At 34.7% G+C, this 17276-nt stretch overlaps 1 protein-coding gene across 1 annotated transcript; it reads right to left on the minus strand.

The window, feature by feature from the left end:
* Nucleotides 1-1431: 1431 nt before the first annotated feature.
* LOC112017285 (transcription factor VOZ1) lies at nucleotides 1432-5931 on the minus strand. Its single transcript, XM_024049757.2, has 5 exons — nucleotides 5787-5931; nucleotides 4969-5213; nucleotides 4711-4869; nucleotides 2812-3403; nucleotides 1432-2552 (listed from the first exon to the last, which is right to left on the minus strand). The coding sequence occupies exons 2-5, from the start codon at nucleotides 5191-5193 to the stop codon at nucleotides 2041-2043; spliced, it is 1488 nt and encodes a 495-aa protein (XP_023905525.1). The 5' UTR covers nucleotides 5194-5213; nucleotides 5787-5931; the 3' UTR covers nucleotides 1432-2040.
* Between the last annotated feature and the right edge of the window lie 11345 nt (nucleotides 5932-17276).

A 17276-nucleotide genomic window follows, 5' to 3' on the forward strand; every position in this document is an offset into this window, starting at 1 on the left:
TTATAAATTATATAAAAAAATTAAGTGTACCAAATTATCATTAACGATCAATTTCCCATGGCCACATGGCCACACACCAAATAATCTCTCTCTCAACACCAAAATCAAATTTGAAAATGTTTTAACTTTCCTTCACCATGTATTACTCTACTCAAGATAAAATAAAAACTGATTTCAATAAAATTTTATCTATTTTTCTGCTTTTATACATAAATCATGATGCTTCATTCTCTATGTAAAATTTGAAGGTTGGGGGTGGAAATTGAGAAAGGAGAAGATAGTTTGTTCACAAAGGAAACGTATGTAACGAGTGAGTATAGTGGAGGTTGAGAGTGAGGTTGGGAGGGAGGTCAAAGCCAATCATGCCAGACTCAGAGACCTCTTGAGTAGCGAACATTCAGAGTCATCTTTGTATTGACGATTTCTGTTAGAATCTTCAAGATTTGGTTGGATAATTTATGAGTTTGTTGCCAGGTATAGCTATTCTTGTCACAAAATCATCGACAACTCAGAATAGCGTGGTTCTCTGTTGTGCAATTAAATCATGGACAACTTCTTGTTTGGCATTTGAAAGGTTCATGTTTCTATCCGTATAGAGCAGTGCTTGGTTGTGCAGGTGCAACTATCTGCTGCTTGAATGACGTAAAAGACTTGCGTGTTCTCAATATTGTTGTTGCTGCTAAAAGCTTTTTGGGGTCACTTGGCCCCCTTCTCTTTTCTTTTCATTTTTCTTTCTTAATTTTTAAAATTTTTTTTTAATGTTTATTATTTTTTTTTCGTTTCTTGGGGTGAGAGAAGAAACCCTGTCTTGTGAAAACTGTCACTATGATTGTACATTGTAATGAATCTATTAAGGTCATGGTGCAGCATAGCAGTCATATAATTTTCAAAATTCACTTATCTAGGAAATCAATTAGTAGCAAAATTTGAATATGTGCTTGATTAATTCAGACATATATGAATGTGATCAAGTTGAGATGTATGACAATGATGAGAAGGGGAGAAAAAAGAATGGGGCGAGGGGATGAAGCAAACAATCAATTTAGTTCACATTTTTCCGATGGAAATATCAATGAAGCTAGCAATCCCTGCTACATTCAGAAACCTACTGCATCACTTTTTAAGTTTTACACTGCAATACTACAATTACAATGAACATCACTAGGTTTTCATGGAGATATTTAAAGTTAGTTAGGAGGCCAATATTAACAAGGGATGATAAGCTCTGCGGTGTAGACTTTCGTTGCTCTAATGTAACAATTACATGTGAGTTCCAGAATAAAAGGCAACTCATTATAGATACATGACTCATAAGTGTCACTCCCAAGTGAAACAAAATATTGTATTCAATCCCTTCTTGAAACAGGATTAAATACATTTAATTCACCGATAGAACTCATAATGAATCCAGAAAACAAAGCACACAATATATTGACTAAACATAAATGATATCAGTAATGTAACAAAAGATGCCACCAGAGAAAATTGGAACAAGAAATGTTCAATTCAAGACATCATTCAACAAGAGAGAAGATTTGCATACATGTATGACTCCCATAGATGGTACAGCCAGCAAAATAAATTTTCTGAACATACTCTTAAATATTTTGTGTCCCATCACCTACAAAATGAACCAGCAAGATGCAGGGAGGAAGCAACTACAGAAACAATTTCCCTTCCCCTATACAATTCTAGCAATCTTCACTAGCACCAACCCCATGGTTTAGAAACTCATAGGAAGTAGAAGAAGCCTATAGGACTATATGTTAACTGTCAATCAGAAATTATAGTATACCCAAAAGGGAAATCCAAAAGAACCTCTAGACAGGTAATATAGCCAGCAGAATAGTCCCCTGGTAACAAAAGTGGGGCTCATGTGGTTGATCACCAGAAACAAACTATCATTTATATGTCAGCACAGTTTAGCAATTCCAGCAGCTTCTACAGTGAAAAGCTGATTCAACCTCGTCTATCTTATGTACTAGTTTCCATATGCAGGCAAGACTCCTCAAATATGTACCATAGCAGTCATGGCTTATTTCATGGAGCACTTAACCCATCAGTCAGCGATTCGGAGTTCAAGGTGGTCTGATTTTGAGCAAAATTAGCATTTCCCGCATCAGGCTTTTTATTAACCTTTGTCCTGCTCTTAATGGGGTTTCCATTATCCAGAGAACCTTCAGCAGTGAGCCTTCCCATCTTCTTCTGCAGATCAGCAAGCGAATCATTTATCAATTTTCCTTTAGGACTCTTCTTTTCATCAACATGCTTGAGTTCCAATCTATATAATGCACAAGCATCATGGTTGCTGATCTCATATTCATATAAATGCCATTCACGACAGTCAAGAGGCTGTGGATCCATGTAATAGGACCTCTTCTGCCCGCCATATTCCTTCATCACCTGCTTCCTTGATTCATGCCAACCACGTCCATTATAGTCTGGCAATGACCTCTGCTTTCTATTTCCACTCTCAAATGCCCTTCTAGACTTGTCAAAAAAAAGCCACTCCCTAATTGTTTCACCCTCAAGGAAAGCAAGATCGAATAGCTCTACAACATTGAAGACAGCAAGTTAGTAAAACTAAAAGAACATTACTGTCATACTGAATCACCCAAATGCTATGTAATTAAGCATGCAAGGATTAACTTCCTCAAATGAAACTGAACCACATCACATTACATCTGCCATATCTCAATATAAGTAAGCATACAGCAAAATGGATATGCAAGATAACAACTGGTATGTAAATAAGATAAGCCCAAAAGAAAACATAAAATGAATGAACAGAGTGGAACTACATAGGTTTACCTGGAGCATTCCATGGAGATTTTGTATTAGCAGCACCTTCACATTTAGGGATGCCCACTTCCTTTCCATGTGTCTTAGCACTAAGAGCAGAAAATAATGGACCATCCTTCAAACTAATGCCTCCAGGTCGCAAAATTGGAGTCATGCCAGGGAGACCCTCATTCAATGCTAGAACAGCATGACCACTACTGCAATAGTCTTGGCACAATGTAGATCCTTGAGCAGGCCTGAAACAATCCCATAGAGCACATTTTGGTCCCAAGAAAGCAGATGGTGGAGGGCAGATATTTGGCATAATGATGGGCATAGTATCCTGTTCACACTGTTGAGTGTCATTGGCTCCAATGAGAAGCCCATAATCAAAGTCTTGATGTAAATCAAACTGATGACATTCCAACTGAGTACTCAAATTTGAGTTATTAACCACTGTGATCTGCTCAAAGTCCTGTGGTATATTGAACTGATGACTATCCAACTGATTTGTAAACTGTGAGTTATTAACAACCTTGTTGTGCACACTTGAAACAGAGGCTTTGCATTGATCAAAACCTTGAAAACCATCTTCTTTGGGCTGTTCATTAATAAAACAATCCTGGCAAAGACCAAGTGTTCAGCTCATCAGTTATCTATCATGTCTAAGTATCATACCCTTTATATGCTGAAAGACTAACAAATGAATAAAAATGAAACCCAATAAAAAAGCTCTCAAGGATTGAAACACAAATAAATGAATATATTAAAGTAATGCAAACCTTTGACTTAGGTGGAATATACTATACCCCCCCTCTCCTCCATGTCCTTGCGTTCTAAACATTCTCTAAATGAGGTCCTGGGAGGGGTGGTTTAGATACAGTCTGACCCTTGAGCAATTTTTGCATGAAATTAATAATTAATGTACGTACATCATTAATAAGAATAGTAAATCTAGAACTGAACTGCATAGAAAGTGCCTTTGAGTATCATGAATCTCAATCAAAGGGTCGTGCGGACTAAGCTATATGACTTGACACCATAGAGGTAGTAAAAGTCATCATTTACAACACATAACAGTAAGATAAGACCTGCAGAGGGAAAGAAAGGCAGCAAGTCTTATGCCTAGAGAGAGAGAGAGAGAGAGAGAGATCAGAACATAAGAAATGAGATGATGATAAGAGAGGAAATCCTTCAAGAGGCTGCCTTGTGGGGTTTATGTTGCAATAAAACCTTAATCATAAATTCTTGAAAGCATATTCCTTAGAACATAGGATTCTCACATTTGATTTATTAGTCATATTCCTTCCAATTTCCTGGGAATATAACATTCATATATTTGTTACAATTAGATCAAAAATTTCCCATAAAGTATTACAACTTTTATCTTGAATATTAATAAAGTAACCCATGTGCATTATATATACATATACAAGTGTCATTTTATAAAAAAAAAAAAAGAAGAAGATAAAACCTCCAACATTCTCACTTGTTGGGATTCTCATATTACCATCATTCAAATTGCTAACATTCCCAAAATATGTTTTGTAATTAGCAAAGGATTATAAGTTCTAGGTCTACCTCAACTGGCACCTCCTCCCCACATAACCTCCAGGTGGAGGGTGAGGTCATGGGTTCAAGACACATAGAGTGCTTGTGTAACTTACCAATAAAAAAGAGTCAGCAAACCAAAAAAATGAGCGTGAAAATAAATTAAAAGGTCTTGTTGAACTGAGGATATTATTTTGAACATCAAAATGACATAAATATAATATTCAAAGTCCAAATTTCTTTTTATTTTCTGCAATTTCCTCAGCAAAACGATGGAGAAGTGCTGTGTTCATGGATAATTAGTCAAAGAATTTGCTTGCACAATCACTTAAATATCCCTCTGAACTCCATATTCACTCCAGAAAAAAAAGAACTAACCTCTGGAAATGCTGTTAAATCGCTGACATGAAAGTTTTGAAGATCAACTTCACGTTTCAATGGTGCCAGTTCTTTTAATGGACTAGTTGCATCATCTTCCTCGCCCCACTGTTGCAATAGCTGTTCTAATTCCTCTGAAAATGATCCAAGACTACCACCCTAGACAATACACATACAAAAACTTATATACCAATAACAACCTTTTCACACAAAGACAATGCTAAATTCAAGTTCTACCAAAGGATAAAAGCTACATACAACTAAAGAGGAAGCCGGGGATGGATCATTGAGCTCAGATTTCCACTCTCGCAACATCTGATGTACTCGCTCCTCCAAAACCGCAATGTCATTAGATCGCCGCTCCTTCCTTGCAGATTGGAGGTCAGTGAACATCCCTTCAAGATCATTCACCCTGTTTTTTGCCTTCTCCTTCAAGAGCTGGTGCGATGCCGACCCACACTTGATCTTAGAACCCTTCGGCATTGCTTCCCTCCTCCAAAGCCCTGACAAAGTCATATTGACTATCAGTGACTATTTTTCAATGCAAAATGTTCCAATATCAAAATCCACTCAATGCCCCATAAATAAATAAATAAATAAAATAAAATAAGGCTCTGTTTGGATGCTGAAACAATAAAGCTTACGTTTCTTTAATTTAAGCTAAAAAAAACTATTTGCATACTATTAATCCCACCCAACAAAAATAACCCAGATGAAATAAATTGCAAGAAACCAATTTTAACACAAAATTACCTGTTTGGTTGCTGAGAAAGTGAAGGAAAAGAAAAGTTTAAAAAAAAAAAAAAAAAACCAAAAGCAACTTCAAAGAAAGAATCTTAACTTACTTGCTTGAGTAAATATTTATTTATTCTAAAATTAAGGAATAAAAAAAAAAAAAAAAAAAAGAGAAAATCAGTTGGGACGCACTGCGATTTTCTCTAGGGGTTCTGTAACTGTTACCGATTCATTCTAAACCCTAATACACACTAAAGCAACTATGCCCAAATTGAGAAACACATAGAAAACACAGAAAAAAGAAAGCACGGAAAACAAAAATGAGCTTTATTTTTTGATACCTCAAAAGTATTGGACAAATTAATCGCTGCAGAAATCGGAAAGAGCTTTGAGGAGACAGCGTTTACAATGAGAGAGTTTTGGGTTTTTTAAAGTGTTCAATGACTCAATCAATCAAAGTATCAAGGTCTTTGTTTCTCTCTCTTTAACTTTTTAGTACGAGTTATAGGGCTCCAATATAGTAGAGGACTTTCCAGCATAAGCCCAATGTATATCCTTTATTTATTTATTTATTTTTATTTTTTATTTTTGAGAGAGGGAGGCCGGAGCATATCTAGCTAATTCCTCTTTTATAATATACTATCATTTATATTTCATTTCTATAAGCTAATATTTATCCTCAAAAAAAAAATCCTATACACCTCTAATTTTGCTACAATTATTTCCAGCAAGGGGGAAAAAAATTTAAATATAAAACATTTATCTTAATTTTTATGGGTTTTTTTTTTTATTTATAGTTTTTTTCATATTTTTTTATCTATTATTATTTTATATACAGGATTTTTATATAATCTTTCATTTGAATTCACAATTAAAATTACTATTTTGACTACTAAAAACAATCTACAATTTAGGATTTGTTGCAACAGAATTGTAAAAATATCTTGGACATATCATTTCTCTTACTGAATTTATCTTTGTATTTAGTTTTGTCTTATTGTTAATTCTCAAAAAAAAAAAAAAAAAGAAAAAGGTTTTGTCTTATTATTAGATCACTTTCATTTAGATAATAAAGTTATTTTTGGAGGAATAAGAAAATGGATTGTAAAAATATTATGGATATAATATTTTTCTCTTTGAATTTCTCCGTGTCTTTAGTTTTATATTATTTGGTAGATTACTTTTGTTTAGAAAATAAAGTTATTTTTGGAAGTATAATAAAATGGATTGCACCAAATAAAGTTATTATTGGATGTTAGTAGTGAGCTTAGATTAGAATTAGTAAGAATTTGCCACATCAATATTTTGTAAAATTTTTGTAAAATAGTTTTTAGTTGTAACATTACTCATTCTATAATTCAAAACATTGTTAGACATACGAAACATGTTAGTGGTTTATTGGTGTGAATGAATGATGTTTATTCACATCTTAATACTATACTTTTAGCTGATATGGTTGAATTTTCTTAATAACTTTAGAGCCTGCTTCTAAAAACAAATCAATACTTTACTTTGATAATAAAAAACAATCATTATGGAACAAAAATCATAGGGAGGTTTTTTAGAGAAAAGATGTTGTGGGGATAAGAGCACAAATTTGTATATTGGGCCTTAGGTCCTATTCGGGGATGTGGATATGTCCGAGGAGGAGCAAATGATTGGGAGAGGCCCCAAAGTTGAGAATCACGGAAGAAAAGAATGGATACATATAGTCTGAGGAGTAGTTCCTTCTCGGGCACGATGAATATCGGTCAAGCACACATTTGGTTGGTTTAGGTGACCTTCCAGGGAGTTTCAATGATGATCAGGATGAATCTCAAGAACGTACAAAGGTGATAAGAACACATAAATATCTAAAAGAAAAGCTGCTACCACCGCATTAAATGCACTGCAGCAACTTTTTTTGCTGCATTTATGTGGAGAAGACCTCTGAACAGTGTAGTCTCAGCTACCACCATTCGCAGAGAGATAAAGAAGATGTTTGATGGGACATGTATTCAAGTGAAGGCTTGGATGATAAACAAGTGTACGATGAGGATGGCCTGGAAGGAACTATATAATGTAAAAGACCTTCCATAATGGGGGGGATGAGAAAAAGGAGAGAGAAAAAAAAAGAAAGGAAATCACTGTAGCACTAAGAATTGTATTAACCTCAAGAATTAATAGATTACTTCACAATGTATCTCCTTGGATGATCATTGTATTGAAGTTTACGTGTGTTTCATACTAATTCTTCTTTTAAAATCTTTAATAACTATTGTACAAGCCTAGCTCTTTCACCCGCGCTCTACAAATTCATTGTACTGGCCCATTGTGCTCATATCCCATATTTTTTGAGTTTGGGCTACAAATTATGATCCTACAATTGGCGCCGTCTGTGGGAAGAGCTTGAGTGATAGTAAACGCAACGGTTAACGATGGCAGAACTAGGTCCACAACCAGCAGAATCAAGAGCGTCCCAACATGGTGATCCTTTTCTCACCCTTGAACAGAGAGGTGATCGTGAAGGAAGTGTGCACACAACACACACTGATCGAAGTCAGCCTCGAGGTGGAAGTCATATTTCCCATGCAAAGAACAACAAGAACATGTAACTAGAAATTGACCAACTCGAAAGGGAATTACGCCATGCGAAGAGGAAATGGACTTCTTCGAACTCTGACGATTATTCTGATGACGAACAGGATATTAATTATAGGCGAGGGTCTCGAACCCCACCCAGTGAATCCTTTTCCTATAAAGAAGAGCATCATTGTGAGCAGCGATTTCGAAACCCGTCACGAAGAGGCGTAGGAAACGACGCTATGAGCAAGGCCTTAATCTAAATCTCTAGGTCGCCATTCACGCATAAGATTGAAGAGGCAAGACTTCCTAGACGTTTTCATCATCCAACATTCACCATCTATAATGGTTGAATAGATCCTGTGGAGCACGTAAGCCATTTCAACTAGAGGATGGCTGTTCATTCCAAGGATGAAGCTTTGATGTGTAAGGTGTTTTCCTCCAGTCTAGGACCAGTTGCAATGAGATGGTTTGACAATCTGAAAGCAGATTCCATAAGTTCCTTCAAGAAGCCCACTTAGGCATTTGGTTCCCGTTTTGTTACATGTCGTAGAGTTTCTTGACCGTTGACTTCCTTACTATCTTTGAGCATGCAAGAGGGTGAGACTCTGAAAACGTACTCATATAGGTACTGGGAGATGTTTAACGAGAATGATGGCGATTTTGACAAATTAGCCATCAGTACTTTGAAGCTCGGACTCCCCGCTGATCATGGTTTGAGAAAATCTCTTACTGGCAAACCTGTCACCAGTGTGCGTCAGTTGATAGACATGATTGATAAGTATAAATGGGTTGAAGAAGATCAGCAGCAAGGGAAAGGGAAGGATAAGGTTATCCCTCAAGAGAGAAGAGATTTCAGGTCGGATCGGTACAGTAACAATAAACCACGTAAGGATTATGCTGGATAATCAGGATCAACAAACCTTCAAGCAGTCAACGCCGTGTTCTGAGAACCGGTGAATCAAGTTCTAGAGAAAATCAAGAATGAGTCATTCTTTAAATGGCCAAATAAAATGGTGGGAAACCCTGAAAGACGAAATCACAATCTCTACTGCTAATACCATCAAGATCATGGACAAACCACAGAGGATTGTAGGAGTTTGTGGTACCATTTAGACCAGCTCATCCGTGAAGGCAGGTTAAAACAACTCCTGCATCACTCCAGTGGTCAGGGAAGCCAAGCAAACTTAGAGTCTCGAAAAGATGATTCTTCAAGGCCCCCTTTGGGAACTATTAATGTCATCTTCGTTGCACTAGGGAGAACAGGATCCCGCTCGTCTAGAGTGATGTCTGTAACTCGTCTATCCATAGGAGACATTAATCAGGATCCGAAGAGGGCTAAAATAAAAATTCCACCAATCCTGGGCTTCTCGGAGGAAGATAAAATTGGAACTATCTAGCCCCATGACGACGCTTTAGTAGTCACCCTCAGAATTGGGGGGTATGATATAAAGAGGGTGATGGTGGACCAAGGCAGTAGGGCTGAGATAATGTACCCCGACCTGTATAAGGGGCTGAACTTAAAGTCCGAGGACTTAACACCCTATAGTTCCCCTTTGGTGAGTTTCAACGGGAAAGTCGTTACCCTAAGGGGCCAAATCTGACTGCCTGTGCAAACTGGTCCGGAAGTAGTAGAAGTAGATTTCATAGTTATAGACACATATTCACCCTATACAGCAATTGTGGCTAGACCCTGGCTTCATACGTTAGGAGCTGTTTCTTCTACTCTCCGCTTGAAGGTTAAATATCTGTCCGAAGGCCAGGTTAGGGAGATTTTGGGAGATCAATCTGTGGCCAGATAATGCTTAGTGGCTGCCATTCAACATAAGCCTGAAGCTGAGTCCTCGGCTCATGCTGAAAAGGATTTATAGCAACTAAAACCTCCAGCGTTGCCCATTGATAATTTAGCCAAGGAGGCGAAGTGTGAAGATTTGGTAAAGGTTGCTATTGGGGACGATCTGGAAGAGTTCTTTTAGGTTGGATATCAGTTGCCTCCTTAAGAGGAAGAAGAGCTAATAGAATTCCTCAGAAGAAGCGTTGATGTGTTTGCTTGGAATGATTATGAAGCCCCAAGAGTGGATCCGAAATTCATCTGTCACCATCTAAATGTCAACCCATTGGCCACCCCTAAGAAACAGCCTCTTTGGCGCCCCTCCAAGGAGCATGCTGATGCAGTACGAAGGGATGTAACCAAGCTCAAGCAAGTTGGAGCTATTAAGGAAGTTTTTTTTATCCTAAATGGTTAGCAAATACTGTGGTGGTGAAAAAAAAGAGTGGGAAGTGGCGAGTGTGCGTAGATTTCACAGATCTGAATAAGGTCTGCCCTAAAGATCCATTTCCTATGCCTAATGGCGCTAGAAGGAACAGTGCAGTCTCAACTACCACCATTCGCAAAGAGCTAAAGAAGATGTTTGATGAGACATGTATTCGAGTGAAAGCTTGGATGATAAATAAGTGTACGATGAGGATGGCCTGGAAGGAACTATGTAATGTAAAAGATCTCCCATAATAGGGGGGATGAGAAAAAGGAGAGAGAGAAAAAAAGAAAGGAAATCACTGTAGCACTAAGAACTGTATTAACCTCAAGAATTAATAGATGACTTCACAATGTATCTCCTTGGACGATCATTGTATTGAAGTTTACGTGTGTTTCATACTAATTCTTCTTTTGAAATCTTTATTAACTGTTGTACAAGCCCAACTCTTTCACCTACTCTCTAAAAATTCATTGTACTGGGCTCATTGGGCTTATATCCCATATCTTTTGGGATTGGGCTACGAATTGTGACCTTACAGATGTCATAAATTGAAATTCTATTTTATCTGTAAAAACCTTATGTAGCATAATATTTAAATCCTCCATTAGAATCTTGGTATACATACTTCCTTTAAATAGTGAAATATATAATTCCATATACAATCACAATAAATGCCTAATACTAAAATATATAGTTGTAGAATAATACTAGAGATACAAACTATTTTACAAAATATTTTACAAACTGCTGATGTGGTGAATGATTATTGATAAATGAAAAAGTGATATTAATGGTAGGCCTAGATGAAAACCAATAAGAGGTTGATCACATCAGTATTTTGTAAAAATGTTATAAAATAATTTGTACCTGTAGCATTTTGTAAAAATGTTGTAAAATAGTTTATACAAATATAATCATAATAAATGTCTATTAATAATTACTATAATTATCAAATTTATAAATTTAGACAAAAAATAGGAAAACAATGAGAGAAATTGCTTTTTCTAATTCGAAAAAAAAAATCATATTATATGTTAAACTTTTTGTGTCTTTGTGTTAGAATTTCATTCTCTATCCCTTTTTTGTGTGCTTGTTTGTTTCTCAAAAGAAGACTAATATATATATATATATAATTGAAATTGTTTGACTTTTAGTTAACCTCATATTATTATGCCACATTAACTTTTGGTGCCTCATAATTTTACACATCATTATTCAATTATATATATTTTTAAGAGGAAAGGTCCTCAACCCACACAATGAAATTAAAGGCAGACTTGGTATGATTTGCAAATAAAACAGAGATGGACTTGGATCATTTTAAAAATTTAATTATTAATTTTGAAATTTTAGAGGCTAAATTAAAAAACAAGACAAACTTTACACGGTCAGTGACCTTTAATTTGATATTCATGTTATTGATGGTTACAAAAACATATATCTTGCAATAAATTGAATTATGGTTTGAACTAATATCAAGATTATGGTTAGTGAGTGATACACCGAGGGATAAAATTTGACTCATCTACTTTTTTTTTTGGTAAAAAGACTCATCAACTTCAATGTGTTACATTTTATTAAGGACAAAATTTGACTACAAACTTGATTGTAGTCTAAAGCTACAACTTCTATTAAAAAAATTGACATGAATACATATTTTGAAAATTTAATAGTTGAATTGTATATTCTTTATGTTTTTAATATATACGTCAAATGTTGTGCCAATTAAATGTTATTTATTATATGATCCATAAATTCATTTTTTATGCATAATTTTAGACTACAAAAACATGAAATTTAAACAATTGGTTAATAACATAGCTATTGACCTTTAATTTTTTGAAAATTTTGCAAGTATAGAGAGGATATAAGAAAAAAAATGTTATCTAATAATAGATTTATCAAAATTCATATCCAATAAAAAAATATTAAACGAAGTTGTAGACTTAAGTTATAATTAAGTTGTTAGTCAAACTTTGTCATTTTATTAATCTTTATGATGCTGTTAGCTATGAGGTTATCTACAATATTAAATCAATGGGATAATTACAATGACATTCCTTAAGGTTTTGGGTTAATATTATACTAATTTCCCCTATGGTTTGAAATAAGACAATCTCCTTCCTTAAAATGCAAACTTTTTACATTGATATTTTCGGATGAATAAAAAAAGCTTTGAAAAATGGAAAGTTCATATTTGTTTAAATGTTAATGATTTGACAATCCAACCAATAACTTGATTGAAATACATGGGTATGATTTTAGAAATTCAACGTTAGAATTCTCTACTAAATATAAAGGATCCTAATCTCTCAATGGACTCCATCAATCTCAATCTTGATTGCCAAACGGAAAATCACACATGATTTGACATAACACATGGTAGGGAAATTAAAGGAAAGGACTTCTTTAACCACAACCAAACAGGTTGATCTACCATAATTTCTCAAATATGTACGTAAATGGCACCAATTGACCCAAAAAAAAAAAAAAAAATCTTCAAGAATTCTATCCATTGCGGTTCGATTTTTATTTATAGCATTAATAGATTATATTATACAAGCAATCACAACTGATCACAAGTCACAGAAATAGACCAAGCCAACCAATCAAATCAGGCTCATTATTATCTCCAATGTACTGATGTATATAACCCTAGCTAGTTAAACATGAGCCATGACTCATGGAGCAGTAACTATAGGAAGTAGGGACACACTACGCAACAGAATTGTCTCCACCGTGATACCTGGTTCGAACCCAAGGAGAACTCCTCACTCAACTCCTCATGTAGTGGGTCAATTTATTCTTTTACCCCAAAATGAATTTGTCATGCAACTTGATTTCTTTCTCTTTCTGACTTTCTTTATAACTCGATTCAATGTTCACCCACAAAGTTTGATTCAGTGATTTGATGCTCCGGCTGCCTCATCAAAACACTTAAAATTGGAACTATCCAACCCCACCGATGACGCTTTAGTAGTGTCACCCTCAGAATATGGAGGTTATGATGTAAAGAGGGTGATGGTGGACCAAGGCAGTGGGGTTGAGATAATGTACCCCGACCTGTATAAGGGGCTGAACTTAAAGTCCGAGGACTTAGCCCTATAGTTCCCTTTTGGTGAGTTTCGACAGGAAAGTCGTTACCTTAAGGGGGCTAAATCTGACTACCTGTGCAAACTGGTCCGGAAGTAGTAGAAGTAGATTTCATAGTTATAGACACATATTCACCCTATACAACAATTGTGGCCAGACCCTGGCTTCATACGTTAGGAGCTGTTTCTTCTACTCTCCGCTTGAAGGTTAAATATCTGTCCGAAGGCCAGGTTAGGGAGATTTTGGGAGATCAATTTGTGGCCAGACAATGCTTGGTGGCTACCATTCAACATAAGCCTGAACTTGAGTCCTCGGCTCATCCTGAAAATGATTTATAGCAACTAAAACCTCCAGCGTTGCCTATTGATAATTTAGCTAAGGAGGCGAAGTGTGAAGATTTGGTAAAGGTTGCTATTGGGGACGATCCGGAAAAGTTCTTTTAGGTTGGATATCAGTTGCCTCCTCAAGAGGAAGAAGAGCTGATACAATTCCTCAGAAGAAACGTTGATGAATTTGCTTGGAATGCTTATGAAACCCCAGGAGTGGATCTGGAATTCATCTGTCACCATCTGAATGTCAACCCATTGGCCACCCCTAAGAAACAGCCTCCTCGGCGCCCCTCTAAAGAGCACGCTGATGTAGTATGAAGGGAAGTAACCAAGCTCAAGCAAGCTGGAGCTATTAAGGAAGTTTTTTTTTTTTTTTTTTTTTTTTTTAATCCTAAATGGTTAGCAAATACTGTGGTGGGTGAAAAAAAAGAGTGGGAAGTGGCGAGTGTGCGTAGATTTCACAGACCTGAATAAGGTCTGCCCTAAAGATCTATTTCCTATGCCTAATGGCGCTAGAAGGAACAGTGCAGTCTTAGCTACCACTATTCGTAAAGAGCTAAAGAAGATGTTTGATGGGACATGTATTCGAGTGAAGGCTTGGATGATAAATAAGTGTACGATGAGGATGGCCTGGAAGGAACTATTAATGTAAAAGACCTCCCATAATAGGGGGATGAGAAAAAGGAGAGAGAAAAAAAAGAAAGGAAATCACTGTAGCACTAAGAACTGTATTAATCTCAAGAATTAATAGATGACTTCACAATGTATCTCCTTGGACGATCATTGTATTGAAGTACATGTGTTTCATACTAATTCTTCTTTGAAATCTTTATTAACTGTTGTACAAGCCCACTCTTTCACTTACTCTCTAAAAATTCATTGTACTGGGCTCATTGGGCTTATATCCCATATCTTTTGGGCTTGAGCTACGAATTGTGACCCTACAGATGTCATAGATTGAAATTCTATTTTATCTGTAAAAACCTTATGTAGCATAATATTTAAACCCTCCATTAGAATCTTGGTATACATATTTTCTTTAAATAGTGAAATATATAATTCCATATACAATCACAATAAATGCCTAATACTAAAATATATAGTTGTAGAATAATACTAGAGATACAAACTATTTTACAAAATATTTTACAAACTGCTGATATGGTGAATAATTATTGATAAATGAAAAAGTGATATTAATGATGGGCCTAGATGAAAACTAATAAGAGGTTGATCACATCAATATTTTGTAAAAAATGTTGTAAAATAGTTTGTACCTGTTGGCATTTTGTAAAAATGTTGTAAAATAGTTTATACAAATATAATCATAATATGTCTATTAATAATTACTATAATTATCAAATTTATAAATTTAGACAAAAAATAGGAAAACAATGAGAGAAATTGCTTTTTCTAATTCGAAAAAAAAAAAAAATCATATTATATGTTAAACGTCTTTGTGTTAGAATTTCATTCTCTATCCCTTTTCTATGTGCTTGTTTGTTTCTCAAAAGAAGACTAATATATATATATATATATAATTGAAATTGTTTGACTTTTAGTTAACCTCATATTATTATGCCACATTAACTTTTGGTGCCTCATAATTTTACACATCATTATTCAATTATATATATTTTTAAGAGGAAAGGTCCTCAAACCACACAATGAAATTAAAGGCAGACTTGGTATGATTTGCAAATAAAACAGAGATGGACTTGGATCATTTTAAAATTTAATTATTAATTTTGAAATTTTAGAGGCTAAATTAAAAAACAAGACAAACTTTACACGGTCAGTGACCTTTAATTTGATATTCATGTTATTGATGGTTACAAAAACATATATCTTGCAATAAATTGAATTATGGTTTGAACTAATATCAAGATTATGGTTAGTGAGTGATACACCGAGGGATAAAATTTGACTCATCTACTTTTTTTTTGGTAAAAAGACTCATCAACTTCAATGTGTTACATTTTATTAAGGACAAATTTGACTACAAACTTGATTGTAGTCTAAAGCTACAACTTCTATTAAAAAAATTGACATGAATACATATTTTGAAAATTAATAGTGAATTGTATATTCTTATGTTTTAATATATACGTCAAATGTTGTGCCAATTAAATGTTTTTATTATATGATCCATAAATTCATTTTTATGCATAATTTTAGACTACAAAAACATGAAATTTAAACAATTGGTTAATAACATAGCTATTGACCTTTAATTTTTTGAAAATTTTGCAAGTATAGAGAGGATATAAGAAAAAAAAATGTTATCTAATAATAGATTTATCAAAATTCATATCCAATAAAAAAATATTAAACGAAGTTGTAGACTTAAGTTATAATTAAGTTGTTAGTCAAACTTTGTCATTTTATTAATCTTTATGATGCTGTTAGCTATGAGGTTATCTACAATATTAAATCAATGGGATAATTACAATGACATTCCTTAAGGTTTTGGGTTAATATTATACTAATTTCCCCTATGGTTTGAAATAAGACAATCTCCTTCCTTAAAATGCAAACTTTTTACATTGATATTTTCGGATGAATAAAAAAAGCTTTGAAAAATGGAAAGTTCATATTTGTTTAAATGTTAATGATTTGACAATCCAACCAATAACTTGATTGAAATACATGGGTATGATTTTAGAAATTCAACGTTAGAATTCTCTACTAAATATAAAGGATCCTAATCTCTCAATGGACTCCATCAATCTCAATCTTGATTGCCAAACGGAAAATCACACATGATTTGACATAACACATGGTAGGGAAATTAAAGGAAAGGACTTCTTTAACCACAACCAAACAGGTTGATCTACCATAATTTCTCAAATATGTACGTAAATGGCACCAATTGACCCAAAAAAAAAAAAAAAAATCTTCAAGAATTCTATCCATTGCGGTTCGATTTTTATTTATAGCATTAATAGATTATATTATACAAGCAATCACAACTGATCACAAGTCACAGAAATAGACCAAGCCAACCAATCAAATCAGGCTCATTATTATCTCCAATGTACTGATGTATATAACCCTAGCTAGTTAAACATGAGCCATGACTCATGGAGCAGTAACTATAGGAAGTAGGGACACACTACGCAACAGAATTGTCTCCACCGTGATACCTGGTTCGAACCCAAGGAGAACTCCTCACTCAACTCCTCATGTAGTGGGTCAATTTATTCTTTTACCCCAAAATGAATTTGTCATGCAACTTGATTTCTTTCTCTTTCTGACTTTCTTTATAACTCGATTCAATGTTCACCCACAAAGTTTGATTCAGTGATTTGATGCTCCGGCTGCCTCATCAAAACACTCCGGTCCTCGGGTCTGGTGTTCATAACCAACAACATTATGACAATTGAGATAGAAAATAGAAAGATAAAAATAAAAGCATAGCAATTTTACATGAAAAAAAAGAAAAAAAAAAAAGAAAAAGAAGAGGAGGAAAATAAGAAAGATATATGAAAGAATTTCTTTAAGGAGGATCTCATTTCTTAAGGATGAATGAATGTAATAGTGATAAGTAATATACCTAAAGCCTGAGATTACTGTATTAAAGAAGCCA

The sequence above is a fragment of the Quercus suber genome, unplaced genomic scaffold, assembly GCF_002906115.3.
Source record: "Quercus suber isolate HL8 unplaced genomic scaffold, Cork oak 2.0 scaffold_564, whole genome shotgun sequence".
Taxonomy (NCBI): Eukaryota; Viridiplantae; Streptophyta; class Magnoliopsida; order Fagales; family Fagaceae; genus Quercus; species Quercus suber.

Bases quoted from the DNA above. Each gene is read 5' to 3' on its own strand.
- LOC112017285 (XM_024049757.2), bottom strand. From the start codon at position 5,193: ATGCCGAAGGGTTCTAAGATCAAGTGTGGGTCGGCATCGCACCAGCTC. The intron at 4,870-4,968 runs GTATGTAGCTTT...TGTATTGTCTAG, and splicing joins CCCCGGCTTCCTCTTTAGTT to GGTGGTAGTCTTGGATCATT. The intron at 2,553-2,811 runs GTAAACCTATGT...TCAATGTTGTAG, and splicing joins ATCTCCATGGAATGCTCCAG to AGCTATTCGATCTTGCTTTC.